This window comes from Panthera leo, chromosome C2, assembly GCF_018350215.1.
Source record: "Panthera leo isolate Ple1 chromosome C2, P.leo_Ple1_pat1.1, whole genome shotgun sequence".
Taxonomy (NCBI): domain Eukaryota; kingdom Metazoa; phylum Chordata; class Mammalia; order Carnivora; family Felidae; genus Panthera; species Panthera leo.
In genome coordinates, this window is record NC_056687.1 from 45474340 (window position 1) to 45488941 (window position 14602).

The 14602-nt window shown below is 34.0% G+C and overlaps 1 protein-coding gene across 2 annotated transcripts in view; it reads left to right on the forward strand.

Moving 5' to 3' along the window:
• Window positions 1-14602, forward strand: part of EPHA6 (EPH receptor A6) — an 861509-nt gene that overhangs the window by 754885 nt on the left and 92022 nt on the right. For both annotated transcript variants that reach the window (XM_042903083.1, XM_042903084.1), the window contains one exon: window positions 5222-5431. In XM_042903083.1, the coding sequence (XP_042759017.1) occupies window positions 5222-5431 (210 nt within the window). The remainder of the gene's footprint in view (window positions 1-5221; window positions 5432-14602) is intronic.

The following is a 14602-nucleotide window of genomic DNA, read 5'->3' on the forward strand; positions in this document are numbered from 1 at the left end:
ATTGAGTGAACCTTGAAAGATTATATTAAGTGAAAGAATACAAGTCACAAAAGACCACATGCTTTATGGTTACATTTAAATGAAATACCCAGAATAGGCAAAACTATAGAGATAGAAAGTTGGTTAGTAGTTGTCTAGGGCTGGTGGGGGAAATTGGAGGAGATGGGGGATGGCTGCCAATGAGTATAAAATGTCTTTGGGGAATTATTATAAAGTTTTAAAGCTGATTATGGTGATAGTTACCCTAACTCTGTGAATACACTAAAAATGATAAATCTGCATAGTTTAAAAATATAAAATATATGGTATGTGAATCGTATTTCAATAAAGCTGTTAAAAAATAACTTGGAACAGGGGCTCCTGGTTGGCTCAGTTGGTTAAGCCTCCGACTTCAACTCAGGTCACGATCTCGTGGTCCGTGAGTTCGAGCCCCGCGTTGGGCTCTGGGCTGATGGCTCAGAGCCTGGAGCCTGCTTCTGATTCTGTGTCTCCCTCTCTCTCTGCCCCTCCCCCGTTCATGCTCTGTCTCTCTCTGTCTCAAAAATAAATAAACATTAAAAAAAATTAAAAAGAAATAACTTGGAACAAAAATATTAGCAAATCAAATCCAGCACTGTATAAAAGAATTACAGCCACAACCAAATGGGATTTACCCTGATGTGCAAGAATAGTTCAACTTTCAAAAATCAACTAATGTCATCTATCACATCAAATGACTAAAAAAGAAAAATCACATGATCACATAAATAGAAAAAGGTACTTGATAAAATCGAACACCAGTTTATGATTAAAAAAAAAAAAACTTTCAGTAAACTGGAAATAGAAGGAAAGTTCTTAAATTTAATAAAAACTGTCTACAAAAAAAAACCTATAGTTATCATACTTAATGGTGAGAAACTTAAAGTTGTCCCACCAGGATCAGGAACAAGGCAAGTATGTCACTCTCACTACTCCTTTTGACTATCATACTGGAAGTAGTAGCTAACGTAAGAAGACAAGAAAAAGTGAGGAAAGTACACAGCTTAGGAAGGAAAAAATAAAACCGTCCTTATTACAAATAACATATTGTCTATGTAGAAAATCTGAAAAAACCTTGCAATCTGCAAGGTTGAAGAATACGAAGTTAATAGACAATATATAAAAGTCAATTGCTTTCCTACATATCAGCAATGAACAAGTGGAATTTGAAATTAAAAACATATACCATTTACATTAGCACCCTCAAAATGAAAAACTTAGGTATAAATCTAACAAAATATGTGCAATATCTGTATGAGGAAAACCTTAACTCTGATTAACAAAATCAAAGAAGAACTAAACATATGGAGAGATATTCCATGTTAATGATTAAGGAAACTCAGCATTATTTAAATGTCACTTCTTTCCAACTTGATATATATTTTTAATGTAACCCAATAAAAATCCCAGTAAGTTATTTTGTGGACATCAACAAAGTGATTCTGAAGTTTATATGTAGTGGTAGAAGGCCTAGAATGGATAACACAATATCAAAAAAGAACAAACTCAAAGGACTGGTACTACCTGACTTCAAGACTTATAAACAATAATCCAGACATTGTGATATGGATGAAAGAATAGACAAACAGGCCAATGGAACAGAATAGAAAGTCTATAATAAACATAGTCAACTAGTCTTTGACAAAAGAGAAAAAGCAATACCATGGAGCAAAACTTGTCTTTTCAATAAGTGGTGCTGGAACAAATGGATATCCACATGCAAAAAATAAAAACAAACAAAAAGCAAAATCAACAACAAAAGAACTAAACACAGAATCTTACACCCTTCACAAAAATTAAGGCAAAATGTATCACAGACCTAAATGTAAAACACAAAATTATAATAATGCTAGAAGAGAACATAGAAAAACCTAGATGATATTGGATATGGCAAACACTTTTTAGATTTAAAAATTTAACTTTAAAATTTAAAACTTATGCTCTGCAATAGATGATGTTAAGAGAATGAGAAGACAAGCCACAGACTGGGAGAAAACATTTGCAAAAGACACATCTGATAAAGGACTTGACTAAAATATACAAAGAACTCTTAAAATTCAACAACAAGAAAACAAGCCATTTTAAAAATGGACCAAATGCCTTAACAGTAACGGCACCAAAGATATACAGATGGCATATAAGCTTATGAAAGGATGCTTCACACTGTATGTCATCAGGAAAATGCAAACTGAAATAATGAGGTACCACTATGCACCTATTAGAATGGCCCAAACTGGTAACACTGACACTAAATGTTGGTAAGGATGTGAAGCAATGCATTCATTGCTGGTAGGAATGCAAAACGGTACAGCCATTTTGGAAGATAGCTTTGGGGTCTCCTAACAAAACTAAACATATTCTTACTGTATGATCCAGCTGTCACCCTCCCTGGCACTTAACCAAAGGAGTTTAAAGCTTACATCCACATAAAAGCCTGCAACTATAAACATGCTATGAACACAGATGTTTATAGCAGCTTTATTTATAATCGCCAAAACTTGGAAGCAATGAAGATGTCCTTCGTAAGTGAATGGATAAATGAAACTGTTACGCATCCAGACAAAGGAATTTTATTCAGCACTAAAAAGAATAGAGCCATCAAGCCATGAAAAACATGGAAGAATCTTAAATGCATATTATGAAGTGAAAGAAACCTATCTGCAAAGACTGCCTACTGTGTGATTCCACTATATGACATTCTAGAAAAAGCAAAACTATGAAGAAAGTAAAAGATCAGTGGTAGCCAAGGTTTGGAGATGGGGGAGGGAGGAGTGGTGGTGTTGGTGAATAGATGAAGCACAGAGGATTTTTAAGACAGTGGAAATACTCTGTATGAAACTATAATATGTTTATGTCTTTATAAATTTGTCCAAACCCATAGAATGTAGAACACAAAGAAAGGACCCTAAGGCAAACCATGCATTTTGGATGATCATGATGTATCAATATAGGTTCATCAATTGTATCAAATGTACCATTCTGGTGGGGAATGATTTGGGGGAAGTTATGCATATGCATGTGCAAAGGGCAGAAGATATATAGGAAATCTCTGTCTCTTCCTCTTAATTTTGCTGTGAACCTAAAAGTGCTCTAAAAAAGTAGCCTTTTTTTTTTAAAGAAATAACTTGGTGCTTTGTGTCACTCTCAGAAAAGATAGGAAATTAAATTTCAACCTGGTATTAAATAAATTATTTCTTTTTATGATGTAAGGGTGTATGTTGCCCATTGATTTTTCAGGAAAGTAAGAGGAGAATTTCTGATATTAAATTAAATATTTATATTAAATATTAATTTATATTAAAATTATAAGAAATACATGTAATTGTAGTACTGTAAGGTTTTATGAAATAATAACTATTAAATTAAGTCAGGGGCTGTGCTATATGTTTTATATGTGATTCTCACTGCACCTCTGAGTTAGATTATTCTATTCTCATTGTAGAGATAAGAAAACTGAGGCATTCCTTAGTTTTCAGATGGTCCATTCACATTTCCTACCATGCAGAAATTCTACATTGATGAGAACTGTACCAGGCAACTTCATTTCTAATAGGTAAAAGAGCCACCTCTTTAAATGTAGTGTAATCCTTTCTAGGCTGAAAGAATTTATGCTTTGAATTCTATTCAGTGGCTTTGAGAGTCCTAATAGAGGAGAGGTAGGTAGTGTACATTATAGAAGAGGCAGATTTCATCTAATAGTGCACTGTCTAGGAAGATGGATTGGAAACATAAAGAGCTAATAACAACAAAGATTTTCTTTGCTAGGTTATCTTTTATACATTAATTATAAAGAAGGACCTGCTTAAATGGATACTCTTCCTACATAGACTGTTTCTTTTGAGAGTTCTTTTCCTTACTCTGCACTTGAGTTGGGAGATATTATCAGAGAGCTATCAGGAAGATGAGTTGATATAAAGACAAAGTTTATTTCATTTGTAGTATAAGCTTATTCATTTAAGTGACGAATGAATCCTCATTGTATAGGACTGTGTCACTGTGATATGGTCAGATCATCCCTGTATTTAAATCCACATTATAGTTCTAAATCAGATATCCATTAAAACTTGTTTAACTTGGCAAATTTTAAGATAACTCTTATTTATGCATCTGTCTCTTACTAGATATTCATTTTAATAACATTCATAAATAAATGTCACCTAATATATAAAACCGACTTGGGAATTTTTCATGTTTCTCTATAACTCCTTTTAAGACAACTATCTCCAAATAACTTTGTAGAGCAATATGCGTTATTTTCCAAACTTAAAATATTTTTATTTTATTTTTCTCTAATTTCTAGAGTATTGTTTGTGTCTGGCCTTACTGAGGCACACATCTTACATGGATGACAATTAGATTCTTTTCCTTTTTAAAAAAGCATGTTTCAGAAGTAGATCCCTCAGTGCCCCTTACATTCCTGAAATCATTGTTGCACTATATGCTAACTAATTTGGATGTAAATTTTTTTTAAAAAGCATATGTTATTTTTAAATCAAATGAGAAGAAATAGCACAATCAAGGGATTGTCTGCTACATACCGGTGCTGTGCCTGGCTTGTTATTCATATGATTTTATTTAATCTTCCCACCTGGGCACTAAAATAGTCCTGATTTCAGTCAGTTGCCAACAACTTCCTTTCTATTTGCTCTATATAATGAAAGAATTGGAAAATCTCGTTATTTTCTGTTTGCATGTATTTTTTTTCTCTCTTTCCCATAGCTTCCCTAAACTTGTTTCTTGTTTAGGCAAACAAGTTTTCTTTTCCCTAGTAATCGTTTCTTACTCATATTTTGAGTTTATCACACAGCTTTTATGCAAACCAAGGGGTTTTGCAATCCTTCTGCCCACCCGAACTCACAACTATGGGAAGCAAATTCTATTCTCTGGGAGTCATTGCTGCTACCTAATTTGACTTCAGTCTCTCAAAGTTTTTGAAATCTTTCTTTCTAGAAGTTAATTTGGTTGGTTCTCTTTTATCCTTTGTTCTCCTTTGTCACTTCCAGCTAGACTTTTTCCTTTCTTTTAAATGTCAAACAAATTCTTACATTTCTTGATCAGCAAATTTGATGCTTATATTATTGGATCCAGTAAAATAAATTCAAGGGTTTTACTTAATGCTACGCACACATGTACACACACATGCATGCACGCACACATGCTACATTAAAATAAATCAATGTAAACAATTGTAATTATCTTTCAGAAACATGATGGCCATTTCACAGTCATCCAGTTGGTCGGTATGCTCCGAGGCATTGCATCAGGAATGAAGTATCTTTCTGATATGGGCTATGTTCATCGTGATCTAGCAGCTAGGAATATATTGGTCAACAGCAACTTAGTATGCAAAGTTTCCGATTTTGGTCTCTCCCGGGTACTGGAAGATGATCCAGAGGCTGCTTATACAACAACTGTAAGTTTGCATGTCCTTTTCCAATATATAAGTTGTTCACCTTTATTATTTTTAATGTTATAAGAATAATCCTTTTTGGCTTTCCTGATTTTCTACTCACACCTCTCATTTTCACAATTTAACATCATTATTTAATTGAGAAATAATTGCTTTATCTGAGTGCCTGGTTTAAAAACAAAAACAAAAACACCTTCTTATATTTAACTTTTTTTCTTTCATTGTACTGGACTTTAATATCATGCTTGAGTTCCATGTCATGACTGCCTTTACAACAAATCTTCCTTTTCCGAAGGCATTTTTGATGTTTAATAATTATTTCCTAAATGCAGTTCTATACAGGACAATGGTGAATCAATTAAGTCAGTGATAGTGAAGAAACAATGGTTATGAAATTACTTTTTTTTTGCCCTCACAACAAATGTTATGGATTGATCTGATCATACTTAAAGATGAACAAGATAGGTTTCTCTAGAGATACATAAGTACCCTCTAAACTTTTTTCTGACTGATGCTTGGGAATTGTGCGAGCAAGAACAATAGGCTAAAACTTTAGAACCAAACTATCACTGTAGATTATATGATCTCAACTTAATTCATTAATAGTTTAAGCATTTCTGAATGCCCCAAAACCAGTTAATTCCACCAACCTTTTTTATTATTGTTTCAATGATTTCAGGCTCAAAGTCTTTCTTCAGCTATCTTAAACCTAATAATTTGTAAAACTATACTATATGTTGTTCTTTTTTAAACAAAACCTTCACCATTGACTTGGCAGTCACCTTCAATGAAAAGTAAGTCAGTAAAATTATTCAAGTTGTTTTTATCCTCTCCTCTTTTCTCTAACCTTACACATTATTTTAAAAGAGACAAATCCATTATTTAGTTCCCTTTTATCTCATTTTCTATGAGTTTTTTTGAAACATCAGTGTATTCAATTACTCCAGAAGGGATGCAAGTTTAATATTATGAATGAAACATATTATGCCCTTACCATATTTACAGTGTAAAATGCTCTATATCACCTTATTGATGATATTTTCATTATTTTCTAAGCAAAATGAATTAATCTCTTAGAGCCTGACATATAAGGTAGCAATATCTATTTATCTTTTAATTTGACCAAAAACCTTCATAAAAATAAAAATCTATCATGTCTCAAAATAAATTGTTCATTTCAAAAACGAAGTATTTTTTTTTTTCAAAAAAATTTTAATGTTTATTTTATGATTGAGGGAGACAGAGTGGGGGAGGGGCAGAGAGAGAGGGAGACACTGAAGCCAAAGCAGGCCCCAGGCTCTGAGCTGTCAGGATAGAACCACAAACTGTGAGATCATTACCTGAACCGAAGTCGGATACTTAACTGACTGAGCCAACCAGGTGCCCGAAAAGCAGTATTTTCCAACTCTATTTTCTAATTGGAAGATGTCATACATTTTTTTTTTCAAGGCTTTTCTCTTCTTTTTATTGATGTATAACTTGAAGCAACTTTTCAAGTTACAGAACAGTGTAGATAAGGTTTTTCTATTATGCATATTATTTTCAACCTTGGAGAATGGTGCTTAAAATTATTATATAAATACTATGCAATATATGAGGTGCCTGGGTGGCTCAGTCGGTTAAGCATCCGACTTTGGCTCAAGTCATGATCTCTTGGTCCATGAGTTCGAGCCCCATGTCAGGCTGTATACTGACAGCTTGGAGCCTGGAGCTTGCTTTGGATTCTATGTCTCCCTCTCTTTCTGCCCCTCCCCCCTCATGCTCTGTGTCTCTCTCTCAAAAATAATAAACATTAAAAACATTTTAAAAAATATTATGCAATATAATATTTATAAAAATTCCAACAAATGTGATCTACTAAAAGAACAAAATGATACAGGAAATAAAGAATAAAATAGGAAATAACTACTAGACTCTTTGTATGCCTATATGATATATTTGAAATCCTTATTAAATAATATTTTAACTACTTTTTAAAATGGGAAGCTCATAACTAAATTTAAGGCGCTAATAAAATTGGAAGGGTCCCCCAAATTTTGAAGCATATATAGGTTTTATTGTGTCAGATTTGAAATCCAGATTCCAAGCATGTTCTTCTGTCTTACATGATTTTAGGGACTGGAACAATGCTATTATAATTTAATCTGACTACAGAATTAAACATCAAGTTAGGTAACCAGAATATTAATTCTCCAAAAGTGCCTCTTAGAAGCTATAGATTATGTCTCAATTAAGAAATAAGTTGCTGAATTTAAGAGGTATCAGTTGAATGATAAATAATGTGATTCAGTACTTTTTATTGTTTTTAATGCCAGTTTAATGTACAGTGTTATATTAGTTTCATGTATACAATACAGTGATTCAACAATTCTGTACATTACTCAGGGCACATCACATAAGTGTACCCTTAATCGCCTTCATCTATTTCACCCATTCCCCCAGCCACCTCCCCTTTGACAACCACCAGTTTGTTCTCTATAGTTAAGACTCTGGTGTTGTTTTTTTTTTTTTTCTCTTTTCCTTTGTTTGTTTGCTTTGTTTCTTAAATTCCACATATGAGTGAAATCATATGGCATTTGTCTTTCTCTGACTGATTTATTTCACTTAGCATCATACCTACTAGATTCATCATGTTGTTGCAAATGGCAAGATTTCCTTCTTTTTATGGCTGAGTAATATTCCATTGTCTGTATATACCACACCTTCTTTATCCATTCATCTACCATTGGACACTTGGGTTGCTTCTTGGCTATTTTAATTAATGCTGCAGTAAACACAGGGGTTCATATACCTTTTGAAATTAGTGTTTTAATATTCTTTGGGTAAATACCCATTAGTGAAATTACTGGATCATATGGTATTTCTATTTTTAATTTTTTGAGGAAACTCCATACTTTTCCCACCGTGGCTGCACCACTTGCATTCCCACCAACAGTACACAACGGTTCCTTTCTCTCCATATCCTCGCCAACACCTATTGTTGTGTATTTGTTTCTTGTGTATTTGATTTTAGTTGCTTTGATAGTTGTGAGGTGATCTTATTATGGTTTTGATTTGCATTTCCCTGATGATGACGTGTCTGTTGGCCATCTGTATATCTTCTTTGGAGAAATGTCTGTTCATGTCTTCTACTCATTTTTAATTGGATCATTTGAGGGTTTTTTTAGATGTTGAGTCCTTTAAGTTTTTTATATATTTTGGAAACTAACCCCTTGTCAGACATATCATTTGAAAATATCTTCTCCCACTCAGTAGGTTGTATTTTTGTTTTGTTGATTATTTCCTTTACTGTGCAGTAGCTTTTTATTTTGATATAGTCCCAATAGTTTAATTTTGCTTTTGTTTCCTTTGCCTTGGGAGACATATCTAGAAAAATGTTGCTGTGGCCAATGCCAAAGAATTATATCTGTGCTCTCTTCTAGTATTTTTATGGTTTCAGATCTCACATTTAAGTCTTTAAGCCATTTTAAGTTTATTTTGTGTATGGTGTAAGAAAATGGTCCAGTTTCACTCTTTTGCATGTAGCTGTTCAGGTTTTCCAACATCATTGTTGAAGGGATTGTGATTAAGGACTTTTTTTTTTAATCTCAGAAATACCTAACTCTTCAAAGGCTCCTGGAGTATGAAATACCATACTGATTACCTCACTTTATAATGAATATGACCATTTTCAAGTAAAACACTAGCATTCTTGCCTTCAAAGAGTTTACCCTTTTACAGGGTAGACTCATGCTTTCTTGTTATTCAGAGCATTAATTGTTGACATATAGGTCTAAAAAGAAATATGGAAGTACCAAAAAGCATAATTCTGGAGAAGACTTTACAAAAAATTAAAATTTGAACCAAATGTTAAAAAATTTCACTAGGCAGATTGTTGGGGAATTGAGATAGAGGAAACAAAAAGAGGAAAAAGATATGGAAATTTGTGGAAGTGAATGGATGTGTTGATGGAAATGTGGACAGTTTAGAATGGAGAGGAGCAGTGGACAACCCAGGTTTCTTAGGAATAATTGTGAAGGTAGGTGGGTGGCACTTCAAAAATTTGAAGGTTTTCTATTAAAATTAAGAGAGACACTGATTTATTTAAATAGGGGAATAACAAAATACATGTATGTCTTATGAGATTATTGACAACAGTGTGAAGGAAGGAAGGATTGAAGGACAGGGAGACTGGTTATAGGAAACAAGTTAAGGCATTATTGCTGTAGACCAGAAAGGCCATATGGCTTTAATTAGGGCAGTAGCAATTGGAATAAAGAGCAGAGTAGAGAATTGAAAATTATTATGATGATGATACAATTTACAAGACTCAGTAACTAATTAGATATGAATTATAAGGAGGAAGAAGGATTTAAAAATGACACCAATAATTCTAGATTGAACAACTAGTTGAATGGCGACAACATTAATCAAGACAGAGAATATTAGAGATGGCCGTTAACGGCATTAGATTACAAAGCAAAATTACAGTAAAGGGTCACAGGCACTCTGTTTCAAAGTCGTCAGGGTAATGTGAGATTGAGCATTGGCATTCTGTTGCAATTGCATGTCAAATTTTTAGGACTTTATATAAATTACTTAGTCCCCAAATTCTTTCTGCATTTCCTATTAAAAGGAATGAGATTCTTAGAAAACTTTACTGCCTAGTGAAGATATACCTAAACTCAAGCACATCCTGTATAATAAAATACAGGAGAAGGATGGTTATTTATATGAAGTTATTCTTTGTTTTATAAAAACATTTACATGAAAATAACTTTAAAGAGCATGCTCCATTGATACATTTTTTAAAATATGATTTTATTTTTTTAAGTGTTACCTGTATATAACTTTCATAGAATATATCTTTTACCTTAAATGATTTTTATTTTTTTCTCTTATGTGTAACTATAATTGTTACTTCCTTATTATTTATAAATGTTTTTATAATCAACATCAGAAGTATTCGGAAAGGAAGGCTTGTGAAATGTTTTAAAAACAGGGGCAGCTGGGTGGTTCAGTCGGTTAGGCTGTGCAACTTCAGCTCAGGTCATGATCTCTCAGTTTGTGAGTTTGAGCCCTGCATCCATTGGGCTCTGTGCTGACAGCTCAGAGCCTGGAGCTTGTTTCAGATTCTGTGTCTCCCTCTCTCTCTGCCCTTCCCCCATTTGCGCGTGAGCACGCACGCGCGCACTCTCTCTCTCTCTTTCTCTTTCTCTCTGAAAAAAAACATTAAAATAAATTAAAATTAAAAAAAAACAGGAAAACATCATAGATGAGTATTTTTTTGTAATCTTCAGGAAAACAATTCTTGGAATATAAGTATGCTACATGGAAACTATCCCTTCCTAATCAAAATAGGAGCAGAATAAATAGACATTTTCCATTAAGATGACTTTACCAATTTAGAGAGCCACATACCACAGCAAAGAGCAGTAAGAACTGGTAAACAGACAGGCTGGAAAGATAGAGTGACCCGTGTGATTCCAGTACTGACCATCGCACTGAACTTACTGATCAGTATGTAGCAGATGAGCAGAATGGCCATTGGAGTCAGTGTGACCAGACCAGAAAGAGATGTGACAAGAGAGATTACTTTGCCAACAACTAGTAACAATTATTCTAGTGCCTTATTTAGAAGATATATACGTGTAAAAAAAAAAAGCAGAAGAAGATATATACATGTAGTATATAAGACCATATTATCTACATTATAAAACACTAAAGTAAATAAAGGAATGAGAGTTATGACAAATACAAGTAGAAATTTTAGTATGTCTTCCTATAACTTAAGAATGTTTTGATGTTCTGCTTCAGATCTAAGACCTATTCATTCAGCATGTCCTCCACGGAATTTATTATAGAGTTACCACATTCAAGGTCCTATTCCTTTGGAGAGCCAATAACCAAAAATCAAGGGATTCTTGAGCATGGATAAATGATAACACAGAGAGGGGAACAAGAGTAACCAAATATAGTAAAACATAATAAAACCAATAAGTGTGCAGACACCAAGAAGGAGCAATGCAGAACTAAAGGTGCCAGTAGTAGTAGGAGAATTTCCTGGTAAGCCCTGTGCTAAAATACATCAAGCCTTTGCAAAGGGACCTTGAGAACTGATAATTTAATGAAAACCAAGAAATGTGCATGGGGGCTAAAGCTAGGACAAAAATGCCCAAAAATGGGATCTAGACAAGGACTGAGGCCTTTTGTTTACATGCCAACCTTACAAGGCACTTAGTAAGGAGAGATTGGCGAATGATTATGAACCCCACCTGACAATACATGTACAATTATTGATACAGGGCTGACTTAATCATACAATATTTACTGAGTTTGAATTGTTCTCATTTGATTACATGGTTTTCTGTCTGTTTATAATTTAGATGCTAAGAAATCTCTCTTTTCTGAATCTTGACACACATTCACATGGACAATGTTTTATATCCAATTCCATGGGAGGGACTCTCTCTCATTGGAATATTGCTAAGCAACCAGTCTTAAACTTACCTTGAAAATGTTAAGACTCATTGTTCTCATTTATTGAAGTGATGTCCTATTTACCTGAAAAGAACATTCAAAGATATATTATGGCTCACACTTACCTGTTTCAAGAGATAAATTTTATTTAAAATACAATGGCAGTCACTGTACAGATTTTTTCAACTATAATGATTACTTTTTTTATACTTTAAAGATCAAAACAAAATGGAAGAATTATTTTATCACCATATCTGCTAAAAATTCTAAAACTCTTTGATTCTAACTTTAAATTGTGTTCATTTTATGTTATCCACGGCAAACTTTGCTTTTTCCTTTGAGAGCAGCAATTCCATATGAGTATTATTTTCTTAGTGGAAATATGGACACTCACAACTGACAGCACATAATCTGCATAATCACAATTCTGTTAACATCTTAATTCTATTTACTTTGCTTTCATAAGACCTCTTCCAAGCTCCACCTCTTAACTTCCCCTCTTCTACATAAGGAATAAGAGAAGTCAACTCTATCAATCTAAAAAGTCATGGTCTATACCCAACATGGAGCTAATTATAGCAAATAATGGAGCAGCAGGAGGGGGACTTATTTACATGCCTATGCCAAAGTTGAGGGGAAATCTACACAAGCTTCCTCCTTTACCTAATTCAACTGCATATAAATTGGCTTGACTTTCTGAAGTGAATTTTTGAATGTTGAGATATGTCCACCTTTAAGAATAAATATTTTTAGTAAAGGTGAGATAAAAATTATTTTAGATCATTCACTATTCTGTCTTTAAGTACTTTAACATGAGTAATTAAGATTCACCTGGAGATTATGCTGAACCTGCTAATAAAACATACTCAGAATTTTCATTCATTTTCTGTATACTTTAAATTAAAAAGTTACAGTAAAAAGTTTTGCAGTAAAAAATTTTTTTAATATTTTTATTTAAAATCTTATAATATCTGGGGCACCAGTCGGTTAAGCCTTCAACTTCAGCTCAGGTCATGATCTCACTGTTTGAGAGTTCAAGCCCCGCGTCAGGCTCTGTGCTGACAGCTCAGAGCCTGGAGCCTGCTTCAGATTCTGTGTTTCCCACATTCTCTGCGCCTCCACTGCTCTCTCTCTCTCTCTCAAAAATAAATAAACATTAAAAATTTTTAAATCTTATATCTGATGCACTGAATAAAAGAACTCTCACTGAGAAATATTTCTAATTTCTTAGATTTTGAAAAATAAAACTTTATTTTTAGGTGTCGTACTAGTGTTTCAAGTCACTGATGGTAGAGGTGACATTGTACTAAGATATAGCATTTGGTAAGATGCATGTTACACTAAGTCCACCTTAAATGAACCAGAAGAATAATTTTTTTTTTCAATTGCTCCTTCAGATTTAGCCAAGCTAAAAATGGAGGGGGTATGACTGTTTAAAGCACAAAGGCAGACTCTTGGAGTGCCTGGGTGGCTCAGTTGGTTGGGCGTCCGACTTCGGCTCAGGTCATGATCTCACAGTTCGTGGATTCGAGCCCCGGGTTGGGCTCTATGCTGACAGCTCAGAGCCTGGAGCCTGCTTTGGATTCTGTGTCTCCCTCTCTCTCTGCTCCTCCCCCACTCATGCCCTGTCTCTCTCTCTGTCAAAAATAAATAAACATTAAAAAAATTAAAAAAAAACAAAGGCAGACTCTTATCTTAGGTGGATGACGATGAAGCCTAGTAGTCCCCAAAAGCTACATCTAATAGCATAAATAGAATATGAGGACAGGCACCTGCACAAAATTCACTGAAAAATTAAAGTAAGGGAAATGATAGTTTCTTCTAGGCAAATGTAAATTCAGCAGCCTAGGTGAATGTAAATACTTTTCATAAAGGGAAAAAGTAAGAAAAATAGCAATGTTATCAGAATGCTGTATGTGAAGATTTAAATAACTTATTTTTCAATAAAATGGTGGTGAACAAATAAATCTTGGAAGAATGAAAAACAATGAAATCCTGGTGAGAGGAACCAAATTCGTCACTAAGAAAGGAATTATACAGTTTGGGGAAAACAAAAGAATGACTCCTCACACACTATGATAGCACTCAGTCAAAATCAGTCTGATATATAGACCATTATAATGAGCTGAAGAGAAAGAAATCAATGTGTCATATTAGGTTTCCTAATTTCAAAGGAAAAATGTGCCCTTGAACCAGCAAGTATCTCATGGACTAATTCGTGAGAAGAAAATCTAATAGTTTTTATTCATCTTTGTCAATATAAACTTTCTGTAAAGGGAATTCTAATGATCTAATGTGTGGAAGCTGTATTCTCAGAAATGAACATCTCTGCACTCTGAGGCCAAATGCCAGAAAGCAAATCCACAACAGTGGGGACGAAAGGGCAACAAAGCTTTATACTAAACCAAAGAGAGCATGTGTTCAATGCAAAGCAAGAGTCCTCTTCAATAACTGTTCAAGAGGTGAACACTACACACACCAGCTTGGATCACAGACTCAGAGACCCAAACTCTTAATGGTAGTTGTCAGCACAGAACTTCTTTGAACTGTGCTACTTGAGTGAACTGATAACAGCAGATGTTGAGCATAATATGGACATGGGAATCAAAAGAAGATGAACATAAGAGAAGGGAAGCAAAATAACATAAAAACAGGGATGGAAGACAAAACATAGGAGACTCTTAAATACAGAGAACAAACTGAGGGTTGCCGGAG